Here is a 25,039-nt window from a genome sequence, read left to right as displayed (position 1 = left end):
GGGCCCTTGAGCACAGGACACATAGAAGAGATTACACCTTGAAAATGAGCTTTAACAGGACAACACATCGAGTCATATTTGAAGGCAGGACTGACGTGAAATTTACCAAGGACAGAATCTAAAACTGCGACTTTATTAATGTTATAAAAAGAAAAATGTATAAAGCATGAAAAATCTTTAGGGGCATTTAATACACTTCCTACAACTTCTAAAAAACCTCTTTAGAGAAACAAAGCATAAGTCACCACAACACTCCGAATCCGCTCTTACACATAACCTACACATTGTTAAAAGCAGACTGACAGCTGGGTTGTCGTAGGAAGAATGCCCATTTAACATTTAATAGATGTTCATAAAGTGCTTCAAAAGTGCCTCTTCATGTTTACTCAGCTTGCCAAGAAGACATGTTAATGAACATCCCAGCAGCCACCCAGCTAAGCATCCCTGCTAAAGGTATGCAGCAGAGCCGAGTACGCAACACAGTGCATCTCGTTCTCCGCACAGCCCATTTGTGGGTGTAATAATTGTAAAATGAGTCCCACATCAAGGGACAGTCACAAAGCAATGTGTTTTATGAGCCTCAGCTGGAGGAAACACCCCAGAGTGATGACAACGAGTGTTAGCCCAGCTACAACCACAAAACTAATAAAGCTACGCTGGCTAACGTCACAGAAAAACCCTCACAAGTGGTCTGAGAGGAGTGACGGGATTCAAGTTTGAATGGTGGTAAGGAGAGGGCAGCGCACGCACAGAGGTTAGTGACACCAACACCAACGCAGCCATATCTGCTTATACCTGTATTGTTCTATTGCAAAAGAAATTTGAGAGAAAAAAAAAAAATCAAAGCTCATGTGAGCGCTGGACAATCCACATTCCTTCCATTTTAGGTCTGTGATTACATTTAATTCCAGAAAGTCCGAGATTGAAATACCACGTAGGTTCAGTCTCTTTAGCGTAACTCTTGGTGATTACATGTCGAGGTCTCCAGTGGAGTTATCTAACCCTTTACCATAGTCTTCTGTAGATAATTCACATTACTACTTAGCGATTATACTGCGTTTGCGTCCCAGGAGATGAATGTAAAGTTGGTGACAGCTGAAACAAATTAAGATTTCTGCTTTAATAGGATGCAAGAGCATATTTCCATTTATCAAATGCATAATACTTATATTGCAGGACAGTCAGATCAGTGCATTTCCAGTCTCTCAATATTTAAGAATAGTTGCTGATGTTTTTTATTGTTTTGTAATTTTTTTTTTTAAAGCTATCTGATTTCTGTGACAGCTTCGCATATCTGCTGTTCTACAGAAACAAACAGAAAACACCCATCAAATGACATGAAAAAAACAAACTAAATATCATTCAGTCAAAGACAAAATGTTCTGATTGAAGAGATAAATTTTTTTTTCCTCTTTGCCCCCATCATGTCATCACCAATCCTCTTCCAGCAACTATATTTATAACACACAGCTGAATACAACAAGTCAATGCAGGCTCTCAAAGAGCACTCTGGGAAACGCAGTTTCAAAGGCAACTAATTTCTAATACCGGCACCAAAGACTCGCCAACAGTAACACACTGTGTTAGCAGTTTCAAGTCAAGCTTCACCAAAAGGCCCGAGAGCTAGCTGAAAAAAAAAAAAGTACTACAACACCCATGATCCTCAGCAGTTTAAACTTGTAAAGTGCAGCTTTAATACATATGGTAATACCAGTTAAGGCATTTTGTTTTGTTCTAAGATATAAATTAAGCCTGAGATGTTAAAGTGCTGTCATCTGTCAGCATTACTGGATACATGTCTGGATTTTTCTAGGAACCTTTTCCGTTTTTAACTGTTTACAACACCACTGCTAATATTAAGCTTCAGCATTAGTTTATTTTTCCAGGTGTACAAAGGGAAGACGTGTCTCATAAAGTTTCTCCTAATTAAGACACAGCTGTACTGTTTGCTTAAAAGCAATATACCAGTGTGTGCCTAAACATCTTTCCCATTTCACGTAAACCACTGTTATATTGAAACTGATCACCAAAAGGTCTCTGCAATGCAGCCATTAAAAACACTCTGACATATAAGTGCAATGGGAGGAGAACTTTTTACAGCAGAAGAGTAAACATAATTTTTCCTCAGCACTCTTCACGCCACCATCTGCTCCTCTGTGATAGGGTGCTCTGCCAACTCAGGTGCCTGCAAAGTATTGTAAACAGTGGAGTCTGCAAGACAAACTATGATAACAGTTTTTTGGGGTTTTTTTTAATGATCTCAAGTGCCCGTGTTTAAATGTCATGTATTAAATATTTTCTGTGAACATGAACCACCAAAACCACACATCAAATATGTAGTGGTCAGGTTTGTTTATTTACAGTTAAATATTGAACATGGTTGCTTAACACAATGATTAATACACTTCATCGCGGGATGCTTAATGAAACTGCTGCGTTAGGAGGAACTCTTGATTTTTCGGTTGAAGTCGTTTTCTTCTTGGTCTTCCCGCAAACGTCTTCAAACTTCGGGACTTTCTGTTTAACTTCTCGTCACAGTTTAAGACCGCCGCCCCATCAATTAAATACCGTTATTGTTACGCTTTTCCTTTTACATTTTATAACAAATGCATGTGTGAAATTCGCATAGGCAGGGGTGTGGAGCATCAGGAGCAGTGTCATCTCAAACCACTTCCTTTGACGCATGTCATTTCCACTGTGCCAGACTGAACACACCCTATTATAACACTTCTCACTGTGGCCACCCAGTTTCACATGCACAGGTGTATAAAGAATGACTGTATAAAGTGACACTCAACAGTTTTCTGGACACCAACAAATGTGTAGCGGTGATTCAGAGAAGACGAAAACTGTCAACAGAACCCGAGTTGGTTTGCACAGCTTAAGACTAATAATCTGTAATTTTCTCTCTCCACAGTGAGGTCAGAGAGCTACAGAGCAAGTGATTTAATGTCTTGCTGAAGGACACATCAGCAGGGTCACGCAAACGCTGTTATGTACAGTATGGCATGAAGGTAACCAAAGAGAGACTCTTGGATAGAAGGCCACTGAAATGTGATGCATAGAAGCTGCTTTCTGTCTGGATTTGTGTGCTTTTAAAGGTGCTGTTCGCTCTGCAACTAGTTACTCTGCCATTGTGAAAGACTTTGCCAGCTGAGAACACCCACCTATGGAAAGATGATTTAACATCCAACTAGTCTCCAGTGAACCTTCCAGACATAAACTGAGGGGCTGTTGGCCGTTTTAGGCTTAATGATAATTAAGACAATGAATGGTGAATAGCATAGCAGGGAGAAATATAAAAACGCAACTCTAACTATAAGGAGGATGCTTGTGGTGCTGGTGATTTCACTTTCCACCCTTTCCAACCAAATAAAAACAGTGTAAAGGTGTAATAAGCTAGAGCTTTGTATTTTCGCTCAATAAACTGATGTGATCAACTGCCTGTTAAATGACTATCCGGTTAATCAATAAATCTTTCCGTTTCCAGTGCTTTAATTATGTATAACATTGTGAAATTGTTGACAGATGTGCTCTTCCCACTATCTTTGTGCTCCGAGGGCCTCCGAGGGGGGTGATAAGAGAAGGTGAACTCCGGCAGGTATTGAGCCTGTAGATCCGACTCTTGTGCAGTAATATCGGGACATTCGTGGGAAGCCTTTGCCGAGCACCATTTAAAGGCAGCGAAAGGAGAGCCTGGTGCTTTGTCTCGTACGGAGCAACTGCTGCTATGAAATGGATTCACAGCTGCCGTGAACAATCCATTTCACGGCAGTGTTGGCGTTCAGTCTCCAACTGAAACGCATTCTGAATATAATGTAAACCATAAGCAGGGAAGGCCTCTGCACACCGAGGCGCGACCCCCACTCCAGCCTTTCGGGCTTGTGAGTGAATTTGCTTTCGAGAAAAATGCATCAGCTTGCATAATATCATCTGAAATCACAAAGCCTCCTGCTCGATTTTGTTTGGAAGGGGAAGAAAGAGAGAAAAAACACGAGTGGAAATCGTTGAGCAGTAATTACACTTCTTCTCTCCCCCCGCCCCTCCTCAGGCTGCTGATACAGTGTTGCACACCCACCCAGCGCCCACTCACTGGCTACAAAAGTGGCCTCGCTGCTCTGCCATCTCATGGAAAACAGATGGATACTCGCCTCTTTTCCACCTCCAGGTGAGCTGCCTCTGTGGGATCCCCGGCCCACTGAGCAGTGTGCACGATCGAGGCTGTGGAGCCTGGGCCGCCGGGGCTACCTTCTAGTCTCCAGAAGCCCCTCACTATCACATAACCCCCTTCCCGTCTAATCAACAGCCAATGCAGCCGCATACTTCTGCGTCAAAACACCACACGCTGACTTTACCTGCCTAATTAGGCTTTAAACACACCGAAACCTACAATGACAGGTAAGAAGGCACCGGCGCAAAGAGCCCCGCTGCGCAGCCGAATTTCGCTCCACAGTCAATAACGTGGATATCATTAAATGTCTGTTATGTCATCGTAAATATCCACCAAACCACTGCCGCCTGTGTGAAAAAATTCGCTCGACAGCCTTCATTTAACGCAGCCATCTAAGCACGATGCTGCAAACACTCCCTGCCTTGTTCATCTCCAGCCTTCGGGGCCTTACGTTAAGGTGCCCCGGTGAATCTGCGTGCAGTTCTTGTGCGAGCAGCAGATTTCGGCAGAACATGTTTGGGTTCTGCCCGGAGACAAAGCACTGCGCAGGGATGCGAGACAGAGAAGGCATAAATCCCGAGAAGGACAGGCGGAAAGCTACGGCCAAGTCGCCGAAGAGGGGGAGAAAAGACGATTCATTCTTGAAGCCATTAAGCTGAACTTACCTTCCCGTGCCTTCAGGAGAACCGTGTTGGCCACGATATTTTCAATCTCCATTGTCAGAATGTGAATCCCGAGCAGTCGCGATACATTTCACTCAGAGGAAAAAAGACGGTTTTTCTGATCAAACGTGCCGACGACGGTGAGGCTGCTGCACGCGCGCAAGGCGGACTCTGCGCTGGCGCATAGTAGGAGTTTTAATAGTGGTCGTCGTTCCTCTCCATTGCAAGATGTGTTATCAAACCCTACCTACACAGCTATACGGTTACGACGGGGCTTGTTAGCATTCACAGCCTCCCTCCCGTCCCTCTCCGCCTGCTTTCCTTCCTGTTTCAGCTCCCTCCTCCTCCTTTTCTTCCTCCTCCTCCTCCTCGCCCCTTCTCTGCACAACGAACCAGCAAGAGCAGGAGGGATCAATTTACAAGCGGCACAACTACACACAGATCCACACACAAGTGCATTCATGTATACATGCATGCATGTCCAAGACTTAACCTCCTGAAACTGCCTATGGTTATGTCATTTATTTGGGATTAAAACGTGTTTATGTGTGAGGTTTTTTCCAAGTTTCTCCCGGGAAGAAAAACATAACGTGATACATTGAGAGCTTACTGGAAAGATCTAGGAAAGGAGACCCCCCCATCCCCATTTTTTTAAATGAATCCAAAAAGCCTTTCTAAACATGAATGACTGTGTTAATTGGTAAAGTTTCCCTCGCCAGAATTTCCTGCTCAGCTGTTGCATGAGCCGCTTGCTCAGGAAACACGGATGTCACAGAGGCCTAAAGTTGTGTGAACAATGGTGTCGGGGTTTAAGCTGCTGCAAGTCGAAGCCTGACGTACAGCGATAACAAGTTGGTTTTCCGCCTATCATGTCCCAGAAACCAACTGGGACTGTAATCTGACTCATTGATCTAGTAAACCCTTAGGGGGTGGGGGTATGCAAAAAGCACTCCGCCTCCTGAGATAATGTCGAAGAGGTAACACTTTATCAACTTTTGTTTAAAAATGTTTGGAGTTTTGTGACTGGTTTTGCTTCTGTGCATGAGAATGAGCAACTACTACAACAACACAAAGAAATCTCTTTCGGTTTATGTTTTGCTACGAGGGTCATGCAAGAGCGCCCAGGGGTAGGCTGTGGAGAATCAAAGAGCTCAAAGGTCACTGATTCTCACAGGCTTTTGTTAGGCTTTTGTTCAAGATACAGAATCGATCAAACGTGTTCTGCCTGGACTGGATACGCGGTGTGAAAGCAGTAAGACCGAAAGTAAATGTCAGAATAAATGTATTTGTTAAGGATGTATGTTGTGTTGCATAAACAATAACTGCCAGCTTCCTCGTCCAGACCAACACAAATCATACTTGACAAACAGTGGCTCGGGTGGTGCGCATAGATTCAATGCCTCCACCTTGTGGTGATAACACAGAAATACAAAACATGCATTACGTCATACAGAGTTGCATCGTTACAGTTTAAGTAGTATTTTGAGAAAAATAAGCTTTTATTTAGACAGATAAACGTATCATGTGTGAGTCTGACATGCAGCTTTTGCATATTTACTTATTTATTGTATGTAAAGTATTTAAAATAAGTAATTTGGCTAATTTTAAGTCATTTAAATTAACATAATCACCATGTTGTAACAGAAACCTGGTTACTCGGATTGTTAATCAACCATAGACAAAGAGTTTTAATTCATTTGAAAACCTGAGGTTTAGCCTTGGTCACACTAGCTGGAAAACTCAAAAAACAGTTTTATTTGTTGTTATCTATTGCCCACCGGGGCCTTACTCAGACTTTTGAATCTGGTTTAGTGCTCAGCTCAGATAAAATAATCATTGTTTGTGATTTTAACATCCATGTAACTACTAAAGCTCATCAGGTCATATAATCTATTATTAGACTCAACTGGCTTTATTCACAATGTAAAAGAACCCACCCACCACTTTAATCACGCTCTAGATCTTGTTTGAAAATGTTACAAAATCGTGTGACAATCTCACAGATTAATTGTGTGCTGCTTGTTTTAACAGATTGTGATGTTTTCTTGAGGTTAACGATTCAAACAGATAATGGGTGGGATGAGATAAACTTTCCAGGTAACTGTCCAGGTAATGAGAGGTAAGGATGTCTTCCAGGGTAGGTAGCTGTTGGATTGTGATGTTTTGTGAGCTTTTATGACTCTCTGCAGAGCGTTTCTGTGTGCCTCAGTACCTCCTCTTTGTATGCACAATCATTGTTTTTCAGAATTCTGAGAAAAAGTCTGAACTTTTGTCTTTACTTGCCTTGGAAAAGAAAACTTATTTACCACAGATCATAACTGTGATTGCAAACGTTGCCAGAAAAGACTAGTTACAAAAAAACAAAACAAAACAAAAAGGTTGTGAAAGCAGCCTTCAATTCTAGGTAATTCCGTTCAATTTAACAGCCATACTCATTTAAATATATTTAAATAAAGTTAGTATATAATTTATAAATATTTATAAATATTACAACCATTAAGCACTGTGATCACTGCTGTATCAAAAGAAAATGCCATCTATAATTATCAATATTAAGTCAACATTAATTAACCAAACACAAAAATGTTCTAGTAAACAAATTTGTTAATTCATGGCAGAATCTTCTTGCTCTGAGGTGAGACTACTAACCACTGCAACACCATGTCTCCCTATTACAGATCTATGTAAACGCCCCCTCTAGCAAGGCACCTTTTCACCTCTGTAGACCTCTGTTCTTAATGTGCACTACATACTCCCACTTTACTGTTTCACTGCTTTGAGATTCCCACAATATCCTTCAAAGTTCAGCAGGTGTCATATAGGGTATTTTGACTGCAAATGTAAAAATAGGTCAAATCTTCCCTTAAGGCAACTTTCTTCTGCTTGGCTGCGTCTAACCAACCTTAGAAAGTTTTGAACAGCAGGTGGGTGTGGCTACTGTGCTCACAGTCTGAGATTAATTATTTATGCCCTCACTAACATCATTAAGATCCAACAGCATGATTCTTTTGCTGACACGGGACATTCAGAGCAGCCTGGAGTCTGAGCCCTTTGCTCAGAGGGATTATACAGACAGTAACCTCATTAATTGAAACTTAAAATGTGAAATGAATATCCACCATTGTAACAGTATATATAAAGAACTTGTACTTTTTTAGAATAATTTCTTTTATTCCTTGTTTTATACTCCACCACAATTTAGAGTAAAATATTGTAAAATTCAGTTTAAACTAATGAATTACTGCCTATGCAAGGTATCTTAGAGCGAGAGGCAGGGTACACCCTGGACAGGTCACCAGTCTGTTGCAGGGCTGACACTTAGAAGAGGACAACCATTCGCACCTATGGACAATTTAAAATTTCCAGTTAACCTATTCCCACTAACTGCATGTCTCTGGGAGGAAGCCAGAGTACCCAGGGAGAACCCGCGCAAACATGCAAAATCCATACAGGAAGACCCTGGCCTGATGGTAGAATTGAACTCAGAAGCTTCTTGCTGTGAGCCAACAGTGCTAACCACCGTGCCAACAATTCATTTTCATTTTTTCCCACCCATTTCATTTTAATGCAAGCCACACTGACAATGCCAGATGGTGCAGTTGGCATTAACGACTGTATGAAGATGAGGTGATGATTTTGAATCAAAGTTCTACACAGTCTCAAAACATCTGAAAACTCAACGTTTGCAAGACTGACAGTCATAAAAATAAGTGAATGAATTTAATAAAGTTGTATTTCCTGTTTTACCTGTATTACCTGTTCATGGTGAGAGATTCATTAGATTAGGGCCATTTGCAGTTTTGGAGAAGTGGTCAAACCAGGCTTTTCTCACTGTATGTTAGAGGTTACGCACATATCCACTGCATGTAGATGGGGATTACAGTTAAAAAAGAATTTGCATCTTGGTCCTGTTTTGGACCACAGAGAGCTAATCCTGACGTGTTTTTTTTTTCCAAGTCAAGAAAACTTAAGCGAATGGTTTATAGAATAAATGGCGGAACTAGTGGATCTTTTTTTCCCGCTGTCTTTACTGGCCTGGTGTGTTCATGCATGCAAGGAATTTAGTGAGTGTGTAGACACAAACATGGCAATAAAGTTGAGAAAAGATGGAAGCAACCAAATTATTAATATTATAAGATTATGACACTTAGAAATATAGTCTTTAGTCTATGTCTACTAGTGACTTGATTTTTAAGCATATAGGACAAAAAATTTCTGTATACAGACAGTGCAAAGATCTGAATGTCAAGGTAGCTTAAATAGCACAAACCAGTTTCCCCCTCAACCCCAACCCCCCCTTTAAATTATTGTGTGGTGTAAATAAGTTTTACTATGTGCTTAAGATATTCACCTTCAATTAACATTCTATTTAAAATAAATAATTAAGGTCAGTCTGAGGTTTGAGAAAACAAGTGCAGGTTGAATCTTCTCAGTTTTTCCACATTCAGCCAATTTAATTACAAAGACACATTACTGTATTAAATCAGAGAAACCTGTCAGCAAGTTCATTGGACGTTGGTGTAGGATAACTGGCCATGGCTGTGATGTTTATTAATGAGAAAGCTGTAAAACTGACGAGTCAGACATAGGGCTTGGATTAAATTGCACCTGCAACACAAAGCTCTCTATGGAAAAATACAGTGAAAGCATAAAATGCACATGTGGCTTCTTTGCAACTTTTGCAATGTGCAAACCCATCCTGTGGGCTAAATTGAACTCTTTTGAGGGCAAGCTGTATTAGATGTGGCTTAAACATTAAATAGGTTGTAGGTAGTGCTTAAACACTGTGTTTAAACACTGCTCTGTTGGTATTAGGGGCCAAGAAACTATTGCCTACATCATTAAACCACCAAGGCAGGATGGAGCCATGCTTGCCATCCTATCATCTCAAAGAAGCCTGAACATTCTCCTTTGACATTTCTCAAGACATGTTTGCTCAGAAAAATTACAATTAAATACTTTGTTACTGTACTTTTACAGGTATCTGACTTTACTTGAGTATTTATTTTTCTGACAAGTTATTACTTGTCAGAAAGCGGAGCGCTGCTGACGTCGACTGAGAAAATTGTCAGGCGGTGGAAGGAATACTTCGAGGACCTCCTTAATCCCACTGACACGTCTTCCGAGGAGGAAGCAGAGTCTGGGGATGAGGGGAATGACCTGCCAATTTCCGGGGGCGAGGTCACTGAGGCAGTTAAACAACTCCTTGGTGGCAGAGCCCCTGGTGTTGATGAGGTCCGCCCCGAGTTCCTGAAGGCTCTGGACGTTGTAGGGCTGTCCTGGTTGACACGCCTCTGCAATGTTGCGTGGAGATCAGGGGCAGTACCTGTGGACTGGCAGACCGGGGTGGTGGTCCCCATCTTTAAGAAAGGGGACCGGAGGGTGTGTTCCAACTACAGGGGGATCACACTCCTCAGCCTCCCTGGGAAAGTCTATGCCAGGGTGCTGGAAAGGAGAGTTCGTCCGTTAGTCGAACCTCGGATACAGGAGGAACAATGCGGTTTTCGTCCTGGTCGCGGAACACTGGACCAGCTCTTTATCCTCTCCAGGATACTTGAGGGTGCATGGGAGTTTGCCCAACCAGTCTACATGTGTTTTGTGGACTTGGAGAAGGCATTCGACCGTGTCCCTCGGGGTGTCCTGTGGGAGGTGTTGCGGGAATGTGGGGTGTCTGGCCCATTGCTACGGGCCATTCGATCCCTATACAACCGTTGCAAGAGCTTGGTTCGCATTGCCGGCAATAAGTCGGACTCGTTCCCGGTGGGTGATGGGCTCCGCCAGGGCTGCCCTTTGTCTCCGGTTCTGTTCATAATTTTTATGGACAGGATTTCTAGGCGCAGCCAAGTGGCGGAGGGCTTTCGCTTTGGTGGCCTCAGAATCTCATCTCTGATTTTTGCAGATGATGTGGTTCTGTTGGCTTCATCGGGTGAGGGCCTCCAGCTCGCACTGGAACGGTTCGCAGCCGAGTGTGAAGCAGCGGGAATGAGGATCAGCACCTCCAAATCTGAGGCCATGGTTCTCAGCCGGAAAAGGGTGGAGTGCCCACTCCGGGTCGGGGATGAGTTCCTGCCCCAAGTGGAGGAGTTCAAGTATCTTGGGGTCTTGTTCGCGAGTGATGGGAGAAGGGAGCCGGAGATCGACAGACGGATTGGGGCTGCAGCTGCAGTAATGCGGACGCTGCACCGGTCTGTCGTGGTGAAGAGGGAGCTGAGTGTAAAAGCGAAGCTCTCAATTTACCGGTCGATCTACGTCCCTACCCTCACCTATGGCCACGAGCTGTGGGTAGTGACCGAAAGAACGAGATCGCGGATACAAGCGGCAGAAATGAGCTTCCTCCGAAGGGTGGCTGGCCTCTCCCTTAGAGATAGGGTGAGAAGTTCGGCCATCCGGGAGGGGCTCAGAGTAGAGCAGCTGCTGCTCCACATCGAAAGGAGCCAGCTGAGGTGGTTCGGGCATCTGACAAGGATGCCCCTGGGCGCCTCCTGGGTGAGGTGTTCCAGGCATGTCCCACCGGGAGGAGGCCCCAGGGCAGACCCAGGACACGCTGGAGAGATTATATCTCTCGGCTGGCCTGGGAACGCCTTGGTGTTCCCCCGGATAAGCTGGAGGAGGTGGCTGGGGAGAGGGAGGTCTGGGCCTCTTTGCTTAGGCTGCTGCCCCCGCGACCCGGCCCCGGACAAAGCGGATGAGGATGGATGGATGGATGGATGGATGGATGGATGGATGGTTATTACTTTTACTTCCTACATTTTAACACAAATGTCTGTGTTTTCTACGGCTCAACAAACATCAGCAAATATCACACAAACTTTTTATGGAGTTTGTCACACACTGTGTCTGCTTTCTAAATGTACAGCTGTTGTATTTCCCAGAATGAGAGATAAGGTCACTCAGAGAAGGGGAAAGATATAAGAAAGACAGGGTCGGAGAGGAAGAAAAGCAGTTATAGTTAAAGGTAATGTCTGCCCATTGGCATTTGATAAACTGGAAATTTAAAGCTTACATGTAATTTCCTAATTATTAATCAGGTATTGGGTGTGTATGTTATATTAGATATATATCATATCTGTTATTTTTGTTCACATTGTTAAACAAACTGTTAGTGACTAAGGTATACTAACTTAAGTATTTAAAGGTTGAATGAAAGTACTCTGCAGTTTAGTTCAGAATAAACAGATTAATAATAATAATAATAATACATTTTATTTGAGGGCGCCTTTCAGAAACCCAAGGTCACCTTCCAAAAAAAAACTTTTAATAATAGGAACAATAGTCATAAAATACATAAAATAAGTTAAAATTACAAAACAGAGCGTGACAACAGATAAAATCAGCATTAAAGCGAATAAGCCAGTTTAAACAGATGTGTTTTGAGCTGTGTCTTAAATACGGAGAGGGAGTCAATATTTCTTAGTGCAGGAGGAAGAGAGTTCCAGAGCCGAGGAGCAGAGCGACTGAAAGCTCTGTTCCCCATAGATTAGTTTGCTGTACTGTGGTAAATATGCAGTAAGTAACTGTGAATGGTTAATGTTGGTTTACATCAGTTGTAGCAGAAATAATTTTGAATTTAAGTTGACAATATTATGCTTAGATTCATTCTTCTACCAACTTTATATTGTCTAACATAAAGACAGAATAAACAGTACGCTTTCAGCAAAGGGAATGGAAATTAGCCAAGACAGCTTGTGAAATATTGGGTTACATTTTGTTGAAATCAGCTGTGTAAGTCCACAAAGAGCCTGAAACCTCAGAGCAGCACCAGCACATGTCAGCTGACCACAGCCAGTACACAAAGAAAATCTGCTGGAGCTCAAAAAAAGAAATGATTATATATATATATATACACGGATATCCGAACTTCTACTTAAATGATTAAAGTCTACACTTTTTCCTCACTTAGGAAAGTGTTTGAGGTGTGAAGAAGCTTCAGCCGTCGGTCTGTACGCTGATGCTGTTTCCTGGCTGCGTGCGTTTTCACGTGACCCCACGAGCGAGTGAGCCTCAGAGCCAGCGGCTGACACTTAAAGGAAAAGCTAACACAACAAGCAAACGTATTCACTTCGGCAGCGGACGCCTGTAATTTTCGAGGATGTTTTCACTCGGGGAGAAAATGGAGTTTCTCATAGGAAACCCATTTTCAACGCCGGTCGGACAGAGAATCGGTAAGCAGCTGCTTTTTAAAACCGCTCAGAGTGGTGTTCAAGTCGGTTCAGTTTGCTTTTAAAAACTCCGCTAACACGTGACAGTGGCGACAAACCTGTTTACTTCCGGTTTTCGCATTTTATTCTATTTATTAATCAACTCCAAATTTGCCAGGAAAAATAAGATAGTTTTTACAGTCAATGACGCAGGAGAGGCGGGATTAATTCCCTTGATTCTTCCACGTGATTGGTCGATATAAATTGAGTGGCAATTCACTTGGCGAATCCGGAAGCCGCTTGGCGTTCCTTCTCACTTCCTTAATCACTGATGTGTTACAGTTTCACACTATGCCTAAGTGTCAACAAGTGTGTGCCGTCACACATCTTATGAAGCATCTGCCATTTGCTCGTAATGGCACTGGGATAGTTCTCTTTATCCAGCCACTAAAAGCTCCCACAATCCACTGCAAGTGCAGATGCCTGCAAAGATGTGTAACATCAGGACAGTCATCGGTATTAAGAAAATGTCACACACCCATCTCATGCCTTCCTTCCTCTTATCTCCTCCACTCACTTTCTCACATATAAATGTCAGCTACTTCTGAGGCAAATGAGAGCAGAATCAGCTGACAGTCACATGAAGTGGAAGGGAGCTGGGGAAAGAGAGTGGGAGGGAAGGGGTGAGGAGGGAAATGGAGTAAATGGGATCGGGGAGTGTGGGGAGTTTTGGAAAGGAATGAAGGAGATTTAGAGACTTATGAAGAGCCCGTGTAGGGTGGAGTGGGGAAAAAAAGCAGGCTTTGATTGCAAAATAGTTTGGAGGATGCAGGATTTTAGGGGAAACCTTTCTAATCAGCTCAATGCTACAAATAATGAGTTACTGAAACGTTTATCAAGAAAGTGTTATTATATTTTAAGTTTTTTGTTGGGTTAAAAAAGGGTGGGACCTTTTGGTAAAAGAATATGACCCATATTTAAATTTTTCTGTCAATTTATAGGAAAAATTACTTTAAAGAAAACACAACATTTTTTTTTTTATCTTACCCTGGAATTTAAAGTGGTCGGTCTGTCAGACATTGTATTGCTTTGTAAGAACTATTCTTCACTTTTCATGTTTAATGCTGCACCTGCTTAGTCAACACACAAACAAACGCACAGCTCTCTCGTGTTTGCATCATTACATCCACTGATGAGGATGTCGTCAGTGGATGTAATGTCTTTTTTCAGGCTACTTTTGTGTCTTGTGGTTAACCAGCTTTAATATGCATGCGGCAGCTGTTTACCTTAGAGTTAAATGAATTTATTTGAATTATAAACCCTGACGTTTAGCTATCTTATAATGGGTAGCTGGATGGGCGGATACGTATTTTGGCAAGACTCCTGCCCGTGTTGTAAAACTGACTGTCATGCATGTCTGACTTTTAAGAATCATGTGTAGCTCAACTACATTAATGAAGTCTAGTCAGGCAACATTACACTGAGGATTTTTATCTGAAAGCAGTTACATATTTTGAGGTTCTCACCAGTGTTGTCTTCGTTAACGGCTTGAGAAGGCAAAGAGTTAGAGAAGCATAACTAAATAAGCTGTCAGGGGTTATTTTTAAAACAGACAAAAAGTTCTCATATCTCTGTGCAGCTTTTAGCTGTGCTTTTTTTAGTGTTCTCATGAAGTTCCATATTTTATTCATTCTGTAACTATTACTGTCCTTAATGAATGGTACTAATCAGTAATTTTATGTGAACAGTGAATGGGATGTCTCTGTGGCATGCACATAGTGTCTCATGTAGGATTTTATCTGTCACATCTTCACCTTTTTGCCTTTTTTTCTACTAAAAGCTCCAAAACCAACTCAACCTAGTCAGCACTAAACAGCAGACAGACACACACTTGGTAATGACCTGGTAGACACAGAGGTATATTTAGCATGTGTATTTATGAAGTGTTAATAAGTGTGTTAATAAGGTATCAGTCTGCTTAAACGATATCGATTTTACTGTATGTTTCCCAAAACATAAAAAATCAGTTAACCCTGGTTTAATCTGTGCTGTTGCTATTTAATTCCTAGCATAATGAACACTACGGTATGCAAATGTGTAAACTGTTTCCCATTGTAACTGATCATTTTTTTAAACCCTCCTCGTGAAAGCAGAGCATAAAATGATCACATGGTGACCTTTCTTTTATAAATATAGACCATTGGTTCACATTTTTGTCTTTTGCATTATGATAAGTAGACCTTCAAGTCTGGTCTGTGAAACAGAAATATTGAACCCTTAAATGTGTTGTGTTATGTCGATGTCATGAAAGAAGGGGGAAGTCTTCTGTTTACTGTGATTTTCCAAATATTCCAATTTCAGTATTATCATATTAAATGTAGTTTGATCTCATTCCCTTACTTTTGACAGAGCAAGCGACCAATGGATCACTACAATCGGAAGACTGGGGGCTCAACATGGAGATCTGTGACATCATCAATGAGACAGACGAAGGGTAGGGATGATGTTATTTGTTGTGTTGGGGTATTTTTGGTCTGTCAGTGAAGCACACATGCAGGAAGAGACAACAGTTCTATTAATTCCTTATTTCTTGTTTTCTCTGCACAAGTCACATCGAAGTCAAACTTGTTATTACACATGCTCACTATATAACATTTTAGCTTTGTTTATAATAGTATTAGTAATAATAAATGACACAAACTAATAAAAAGTTTAAATTTGTTTTTTAATAACTTTAAGAGATAAATAGCTAAGGCAAGTTATGTAAGCATGTTTCCATGTTTTGCTTTTGCATCACTGTGTCACTTCCTTTATGGGTTTGTTGCTACTTTCAGTGCTGGTTGTCACCATTGACCTACTTACGTCTAACACTGTCTTCTAGTTAATTACGCATGTTTTCTGCTGAGAAAGCCTCTCTTGACACATGTTTTTCTGAAGGTTTCCTGTTGTAAGGGACTTTTTCCTCCCCACTGTCATGAGGTACTCACGGTGGATAGTTTAATTGTTGTATTATAGGCTCATTACCTTCCAATATCAAACACCTTAAGAAGACTGGGCCATAGAAATAAAATTAATGAAACGGAATTGAAAGTAGTTAATTCAGAAGAGACGGAACAGATTAATAGGGTTAAAAGTGTAGGTTACCTGTCCCAGTTAAGACAGTTATATTTTTTGTTTTGCTAGTTTTTACCCCTCAGCTGTAAAAGGCTAATGGGGTATTGTTGAGCTCATCCCAGCTGCCATGTGGCATGAGGCGGGGCACACCCAAAACATGTTTTAAAGCTTTTGTGAGATTTTAAAGGAGGAAAGATTTTAACATTTTATGTTGTCAGTGTTAAAGGTTTTTGTCACTGCATAAATACTTGTGGTAGCAGATAGTAGGAAAAAAATCAATTTTCACCATGCCAATGGAAGTACACACTTCAATTAATATAAGTGCGACTGAACTGAAGATTTACAATTTACAGATTAAAAAATTAGCTAACAGATATGACCATGAAACTGTGAAATTATGCATAAATATGCAAATAATTTTCAAACATGTACTTATTTCATATATTTAGTTATTTGTCCACTATAAATAACTATATATATAGTTATGTCCACTAGATAAACTGTGGAGAAGTAAACACTAGCATGTGCATTTTCTTTGCACTCATGTTGAAAAAACAGGTTAAAGCAGCAAAAGAAAATATCTAAATTCTCCATTACAAAATAAGGTGTTATATATAGTTTTGCCAGAGAAAACCCATTTTTAATTTAATAATCTACAGTCTTTTGTTAATGACTTATGTTGCATATTTAAATTTTTAAACTTTAGTATGGATAAGTAAACAAACATCATGTGATGCTTTTCCCCAGGCCGAGAGATGCAGTTAAAGCCATTAAGAAGAGAATAGTAGGAAACAAGAACTTCAGAGAGATTATGTTTGCTCTCACTGTGAGTAATTGTCTGTCAAAGATTGTATGTTTTTCTTTTTGTGTTATTTGTTCTGTCATGGCCTGTCAGATGTGAGAGGAATATTTTGCAGGTCAAAATGATCTTTGTCCTGGTTGGCTGTTATCCAAGAGGAGATGATTTCTGTGTTTACTTGTGCAAGTAGCTCAGTTAACTCGGGTCTTAGTTAACCCATTGACGTCATGCTAGAGAGAGATAGATTTTCATTTTGGTGCAGCTAAAATCACTTTTTTTTTTATATGTTACGTGTTGTGTTGATTTTTTCTCACTCTCATATAGGTTCTGGAGACGTGTGTGAAGAACTGTGGCCATCGTTTCCACGTTTTGGTTGCCTCACAGGAGTTTGTTGAGGGGGTTTTGGTTCGTTCTATTCTGCCCAAAAATAACCCACCCACTATCCTCCATGACAGGGTCCTCAGCCTCATACAGGTATGTACATGACCGAGTGTTTGTGCACAAGTGCAGTGGTGTCAAACCCTACAGCCTGAGGGGCAGAATCGGCCCAGCAAAGACTCAAATCCGGCCTGCTGGATGGCTTTGGAAAATTTAAAGGAGGGCATCAATTTTTTTGACTTTTTTTGAAGCTTTACAACCCCAACACCCCCACAACCACTTATACTACACCAAAGTATTTAATCAGAATCAGGATATTTTAATAATCCCAACAGACTGAACTAATTAAATAATACAATATATTGCAAAGTTTAAAAATTTAAGGAATAGCACTATTATATATAAATCGCTCAATTATAAAGATATTACAGAGGATATTACTCAAGATCAAAATAGGCTGTATGTGGTCCTCCATGTAAAATGAGTTTGACATCCTGGCACTAGAGCTTTAGCTTAAGATGATTTGTATAAAAAAAAAATCAATTGCCACTGTTTAATTTATTAGTCAATTCAAATTAGACAACCTAACAGAATCGCTTTTTTAATTTACATTGTGAGGCTGGAATCAGTCTCACAGACTCTGTTATGTCTATGGAAATGTGCAACAGTGTTATTTTTAATGCTCACAATCCAGGTGTCTACATTGATATGTACATTCCTCTGCTACATGGTCAGAGTTCTTGTGGGTAATCATAAACAAAGACCGCTAACATTAACATAGTCTCAGGCTTAGAAATGCTCTAGGACAGTACACTTCTGTTCTCTGCATGTTGCCTTTTATGTGTCGTTCTATGTGCCACTGGATGCAGATTTAGGGGTCAGTCATCTCTTTACAATCTGTTACATGCTCTCTTTCATCTTCAGTCATGGGCTGATGCATTTCGAAGCTCTTCCTCCCTGGTGGGGGTGGTACATGTATACGATGACCTAAGAAGACGAGGTCTGGAGTTCCCCATGACAGACCTGGATGCTCTGTCCCCCATCCACACACCAAATAGGGTGAGACTATCTTCCAGTGAAAAAACAAAAGACCACTTGAATGTTTGGATAGTTATTGTACCGTACCTCTCTGACAAATCTTGCAGAGCACCCCAGAAAATGGAACCGCTGAGATGCCCCCTGTCACTGCTCCTACAAATGAGTCACAACTGGAAGCTGCTTCAAGTATTTCCAGTCAGAATACATCACCTTCATTTCAGCCCAGTGAAGGACCAGTCTCACTTACTGCAGAACAGGTTCCACTGACCAAAAATACCTCTCATTGTATATAGACTGTTTCTGTATCTGAAAATGGCTTATCTTATTTTCATGTAACATTAATGCATCACTGTGGCCTTTCTAGCAGTGTTTGACTGCTTTTTGTATTTTTCTCTAATCTAGGAGCAGAAGCTGCGAAGTGAGCTCGATTTGGTGAGAGGAAATCTCAAAGTGATGTCTGAAATGCTAAATGAGCTACTCCCTGGACAAAGCCAGCCAGATGATACACAGCTGCTACAGGTGTGTGTGTGTGTGTGTGTGTGTGTGTGTGTGTGTGTGTGTGTGTCAGAAGTGCCTTTAGGAGCTGTGGACTGTGAATATAGTGTATTTGCTGTTGCCAGTTTAAGGACCTAAATTGTGTTCTAAAATCAATGCACCATATAGTTTCCTTACAATGTTCTATTGTTGTACATTTGTGGTATTTCATCCATCCATTTATTTTCAGCCACTTATCCAAAGTCGAATTGCAGTGTCAAAAAGCTAAGAAGGAAATTGCAAAATATCCTATTCCTTAGGAACATTTTCTAATCCCTGCTGGGAATAAGTTCTCAGTCTGCACTACCTGGGTGAGACTGAAAGGCCTCTAAAGGAGAGTGTTCAGGAAGCATCCTTATCATATGCTGAACCACACAATTCCTTTTTGACACAAAGAATTGTCACCTTAATGTGGTTGAGGGGTTTCTCTGCTACTGTGATCCTAGGAGCATAACTTCTGAGCTCCACCACTTTAACGTTGTAATGATGTATGCTTTATTGATTCCTGTGGGGAAATTCCTCTCTGTGTTTAACCCATTCACTCAGTGAAGCAGTGGGCAGCCACCAATCTAGCACTCGGGGAGCAGTGTGTAGGGACAGTACCTTGCTCGGGGGTACCTCGGGGAATCCAAACCCCCGACCTTCCGATCATGGGGCCACCACTCTACCTACTGAGCTATCACTTTGGCCACTCCTTGAGCCAAATTGGATGGGAAGCTTACTGCTGACTGTCCAGTGGCCTAGCCTTAAGCCGTGGGGCCCAGCCATTCACAGCTCAAATGGGCCCACAGAGATTGGCTTTGAGGTTGGATGCATTTTGAAATGTGTGGGGGACAAAGGCATGGACCTGGGCACCATGACCCCCGCATTATAGACTCTGGTGATATTGCTAATTGCTGAAAGGCAGTTGCACTACTCAAAAGCTTATGGTGATGATGAACTGGGTGTTCCTCCAAGAGGCAGTCAAGTGTGTGTTGAGTGGCCGGGGAGGTGTTGGAGAGCCCCACTTTTATGCCCCTTTTCTACATTTACTTTTAGGTCACAGATAACAGTATCCACATTTCAATCACTCCTGTCCACTGTAAGACATTATTTGTGAAAAAAGACAAACATAAAATGTTTTTGTATATTATTTCACATAGTTTAGTTTCTGTTGTGACGAGACCACATTAGATTACCAACACTGACTGAAAGGTTTCAGAGGTGTTTCAGGTTTTAGAGTGATTGTTTTCCATTCTTTAACGTCGCCAGTCTGAATCTAAATTAATGTTTAGCTTTATTATTTTGTTTTTACTGAAGTGCACGTTTGCTTTGATGTCTCATGCCGCCTGTAAAACCGTTGCCTTTAGTGTTATCTAAGTTTAGAGCATGACTCGTGTTGTTGTCAATGGATTAAAATCAGGATGAAAACAAAACATGAAAGTAATTTTTGATGTAGCAGAATAATACCAATGACTGAAAATTATCTATTTAAAATCACTCTGTCATTTGGGGACAAAATAATTAGATTTTTCTTTCCTCCTCTGTCCAAGCAGCAGCTTTTCTCTGTCTGTAAGAGCATGCAGACTCGGGTGGTGGAGCTCATCCCTCAGCTGCTGGATGAAGGATTTATTGAAGAGCTGCTCGTGGTCAATGATGACCTCAACAACGCCTTCATTCGCTATGAGAGGTGCATGTTTCAGATTTTATTTGTAAGGCAGTGTTGAGATGCAACCACAGTGTGCTCAAAAGTGTGCTGCATTGTTTTTTAGGTTTGACAGATTGAACAAGGCACAGATTGCTAATACACAACAGGTAAAAGATCCTCTTGTTTAACTTTCTTTAACATGACGTGTGCTGCACCGTGTGTCTGAAAATAGTAAACTGTCATTTAAGCAATGAGTATAAGCTCTCACCCACTTTTCAGAGCTCTTCAACAAACCTTATCAACCTCAGTTCTGAGCCTTCCACTGTCAGACAACCAGCTGTCATTTCAACAACCAGCCAACCAGCCGCCAGCACCAGTACCAATCAGCAGCAATCAGCCAATCACAGTCAGTAAACTTTGAGTAACTTTGAGCTTCTTTACGGTTCAGTTCAAAAAACACTGTCTTTTCCTCATCACGTTTCTTTGAAGTTGTTGGGAAAACAATCACTTAGAAAATGGGAACTATGATACTTAGTCAAAGCGTCTGGACTTCTTTAAGTTGCTTGAAGACTCTGATTACATTCACACATTTAGGCGCTTCTGACATAGTGAAACTACAATTCAAAAAAGGGCATTTTGGTTACTTTTCCCTGTATGTTTTTACAAAAACAACCAGTGACAAATGGGACTTCGTTACCAAAGTTTGAATTTTAAAGAAAAGGGAGTAAATTGAGTTTAAAGTGAAATCAAATGGTTCTCACACTAGTTGCTGATCTTATTCATATATCACTTCTCTTTCTGCTGGAGAGATGTTCCAGTATAACCCTTGTTTTACTGAGGCTTCCTGTGACTGAAGTCAATTTAATTAATTATCAATCTAAAGACTAGAAATACAGCAATGGACATCTGTCTGTGTAGTTTCTTAGACGTCCAGGTCATGGCATTCCCAGGAGCTTGGAACAAAAGCAACTGGACTTTTTTTAAAAACTGTAAAGATGTTTCACCTCTCATCCAAGACGCTTCTTCAGTAATAAAACTGAGGTGGAGGTGGAGAGTCCCAGGTATTGATATCCTAGTTGGGGTTGTCCCGTAGGAGGGTCGTTAACCCACTATCAATCATTATCACATGAACCAAGGTGTGAAAAAAGGCGTGGGTCATTATCACCGGAGGTTTCGGGTGAAACCATTGTGAGACGTTGCCTTACGCTATCATGTGGTCTATTGACGTCACCTGACACAAGACGTGCATGGAAGTTGAGCCATCTGGGAAGGGATTTCATGATTTCATTGTAAGTGGATGACAGTTGGTGTCATAAACCACCCCATGCTCGTTCACAGTGGACATAGAGGGCGTCTTTTGCTCCTCTTTCAAACCATCTGTCTTCTTGGTCCAAATGTAAACATTGGCATCTTTGAAAAAGTGACCTTTATCCTTTAGATGCAGATGTACAGCTGAGCCTTGTCTTGTTGAGATAGCTCCTCTATGTTTCTATCCACTGAGTTGATGTGAAAAGTGAAGGGTTGGAGTAGGTGAAAGGTGGAACCTCTTTATGAAACTTAAAGTACTCCAGATGTTTTTTCCCCAAGCTCAGAAGAAAGCAATGAACATAATTAATGCAAACTAAAATATTGCAAATCTGAAAATCCCTGTGATCATGATAACAATTAGTTTTAGGATCTTAATTCAAAGAGCTTCCTTTTAAATAGTGTATATAAATTTGTGTTCCTTAGGCAAGGCGTTAACTTCATAAGAAGCAGATCTTACTTCCTGTGGGTTAAACAAAGCCTGTTGGTGAAGTTTCATAACATATCATCAGGTTATGATATGAAATGATAAACATCCTAACAATGAACACTTACATAATATTCTGCATAATAATCTGCATTGTTATTGTTTTGGGGAACTGTTGGATAGTGTGTCGCTGAAAGAATTTTGGGAGAGCATTATCTCCTTTCCTTTCATAAAGAAAAGGAGATAATATTGAATAGAAGTAATACAGGAAGTGCTGAATCACCTTTTTTAGTGTTTACAGTTTCCGAGCAGATCTTTTAATAGCAGCTCTATAGAAGCCTCTGGGTAATTGTGCTCCTTGAGCAAAATTGATTATTCAGCCGTAGCATTTGTCTTATGATTGGTAAAAACAGGATGCTGTGGCTGAACGTCACAAGGGAATGTTTAAAAATGCATAAGCTCCATGTTGACCGGTGTCACCTCATGTGATGAATGGCAACAACAATGGTTATAGGAACTTCTCTTCTGTAACTGCTGTAACTTCTATGCTACTTCTGCTTAACATTTTAAATATATGTTTTTGAAAACATGGTCAAATTTAATACAATTTTGTTTTTCTCTAAAGTTATACCACAATTTTAATTAACAGCAATTAGATAACAAAGTAAATAAAATGAGGACTTCTGCATTGCAGATGAAGAGGAGGAATTTGACATGTTTGCGCAAACCAGAGGCAGCTCTCTGGCTGACCAGAGGAAAAGGTGAGTGTTACTTACTTATGATGGATATAAATGATATCATCTATGCGTTTTATATGTTAGGGATCTGCATGCCACTGATAACAAGTCGATTTATTAATGTTCTAGATAATGAATCACATTTATACTTATCAAAACAATACCTTAAGGCCCTGACAATTACAATCTTCCTATCAGAGCTGTGTTTCATTTCTTAACATTAAGCTAAGTTTTGAATTTTGGACAGTTGTAAGCAAATACGCTTTATTAGAAACACAGAGCCTTTAACAAAGACCTTTCCAATAAGAAATCCAAGCGACCTTGTCATCACCATTTATATTTAACAACTAGTAAATGATTTAGAGCAGCAGTCCCCAACCTTTTTTGCACCACGGACCAGTTTAATGTCACACAATATCTTCATGGACCAGCCTTCAAGGTGTCGCGGATAAATACAACAAAATAAAATGATACGAGCAAGACAAAAACTCTGGGGTGACGTGGGCCACAAGTGGCCCCTGGGCCGCGAGTTTGAAACCCTTGACTTAGAGCAGGGGTGGGCAACTCCAGGCCTGGAGGGCAGGTGTCCTGCAGGTTTTAGATGTGTCCTTGATCCAGGACAGCTGATTCAAATGGCTAAATGACCTCCTCAACATGTCTCGCAGTTCTCCAGAAGCCTGGTAATGGACTAATCATTTGATTCAGGTGTGCTGACCCAGAGTGATATCTAAAACCTGCAGGACACCGGCCCTCGAGGCCTGGAATTGCCCATCCCTGACTTAGAGGAACCCATCTGGTACCAACAGCCATGCATTGCTTAAAGTCACTTAACTCCCCTTTCTCCACTGTTCTGATGCTTGGTTTGAACTTCAGCCTACTTGTCTACGCGCGTAAATGCAGTGAGTTGCTGCTCTGTGATTGGCTGATTAGACATTTACAATAACGAGCAGTTGAACAGGTGTACCTAACAAAGTGTCTGAGTGTTTTTATGTGCTGTATATGCCTGATCTGTGTGTGGTTGTGTGTGTTCAGTGTTAGGTATGAAGATCCAGGAGCTGTAGAGGGCCTGGCTGGAGCTCTTGATACCAGGCTGCAGGTCACAGGAGGAGGGAGTACAGCAACAGTAAGATGCAGCTGGATTTTGTTTGGAGTAATATCCCTGTTTTAATATTACGAATAAATAAAACTCAGGGTCATTTAATTTCTTTTAGATTCCGCCAGCGACAAACTCTATGCAGAATGATATTGACAAATGGTTATCTTCTGATGTGGTAAGAGAACACATGTGTGTGAATAGATAGATAGATAGATCAGGGTGATAATAGCATGACATAATCTTTATTCTTTGTCTACGAAAAAGCCGGAAGAGCAGTCTTCAGTTTGCGAGGGAGTTTCCAGTGAAGGTATGTCTGGTCCTGTCGCTTCTTTTGAGTAATGATAATATTTTCAGACACACACAAATATTAAATTATACGTGTCACCATTTCAGAGTTTGATAAGTTCCTGGAGGATCGGGCGAAGGCGGCAGACTACAGCAGCCAGACGATTCTCAATGTGCCATCTTCCACACCCAGACGGCCACCACAATCTAGCCAGCAACAGGATAGCACACATGATCATCTGTTCTCACTCTGAGTGTGTGAATAAGCAAGACGACAGGATGGAGGTCAACACAGGAGTATCACAAACTGAAATATGGTTACATTCACACGTATAGTGTGCCAGGTCGGGTTTTTTCTAAAGGACACACACACACACACACACACACACACACACACACACACACACAGATGGAACCTGACACTACAGAACTGCTAATCAATCAGCTTGTTTCATAAATGCTGTATTTCTCTGTTAATTCTGCTGTTTGTTATCTGTATGTGCGTATATACAATTTTATGTGACTGTATTTATATGTAAGATTATAACATGGGAGTAAACTGGATGTTTAGTATGATGCAGAAAATATACTTGATATTACACCAAATGTGCCTTTGATCCACAATGCTGATTTTGTGTAGATGAAAATAAATGGGGCATTTGCCCCATGAACATTTTTCATGTGGTCTCTTTTTAAAATATTTTACTCCTTAGTCCAGTGATTTACAC

General features: G+C 41.1%; 2 protein-coding genes across 3 annotated transcripts in view; one reads left to right on the top strand and one right to left on the bottom strand.

The window, feature by feature from the left end:
- The window catches only part of grk4 (G protein-coupled receptor kinase 4), a 53,475-nt gene extending 48,311 nt beyond the window's left edge, over positions 1-5,164 (bottom strand). Inside the window, exon 1 of one of the 2 annotated variants that reach the window (XM_014411961.4) lies at positions 4,837-5,164. In XM_014411961.4, the coding sequence (XP_014267447.1) occupies positions 4,837-4,888 (52 nt within the window). In that variant the 5' untranslated portion in view covers positions 4,889-5,164. The remainder of the gene's footprint in view (positions 1-4,836) is intronic. The other variant, XM_014411960.3, reaches the window with a different exon arrangement.
- Positions 5,165-12,797: 7,633 nt separating this feature from the next.
- On the top strand, positions 12,798-24,987 carry LOC101473066 (target of Myb1 membrane trafficking protein). Its single transcript, XM_023154417.3, has 15 exons — positions 12,798-12,995; positions 15,381-15,465; positions 16,833-16,911; positions 17,209-17,358; positions 18,187-18,321; positions 18,408-18,557; positions 18,703-18,819; positions 20,370-20,503; positions 20,586-20,628; positions 20,741-20,867; positions 22,888-22,954; positions 23,963-24,053; positions 24,142-24,201; positions 24,291-24,333; positions 24,420-24,987. Exons 1-15 carry the CDS (start codon positions 12,923-12,925, stop codon positions 24,563-24,565), a joined length of 1,500 nt encoding a protein of 499 aa, XP_023010185.2. The 5' UTR covers positions 12,798-12,922; the 3' UTR covers positions 24,566-24,987.
- The last annotated feature ends 52 nt before the right edge of the window (positions 24,988-25,039 follow it).

Source organism: Maylandia zebra, linkage group LG6 (genome assembly GCF_041146795.1).
Source record: "Maylandia zebra isolate NMK-2024a linkage group LG6, Mzebra_GT3a, whole genome shotgun sequence".
Taxonomy (NCBI): domain Eukaryota; kingdom Metazoa; phylum Chordata; class Actinopteri; order Cichliformes; family Cichlidae; genus Maylandia; species Maylandia zebra.
The sequence above is the reverse complement of the archived record's forward strand: the minus strand, read 5'-3'. Positions and strand labels throughout refer to the sequence as shown.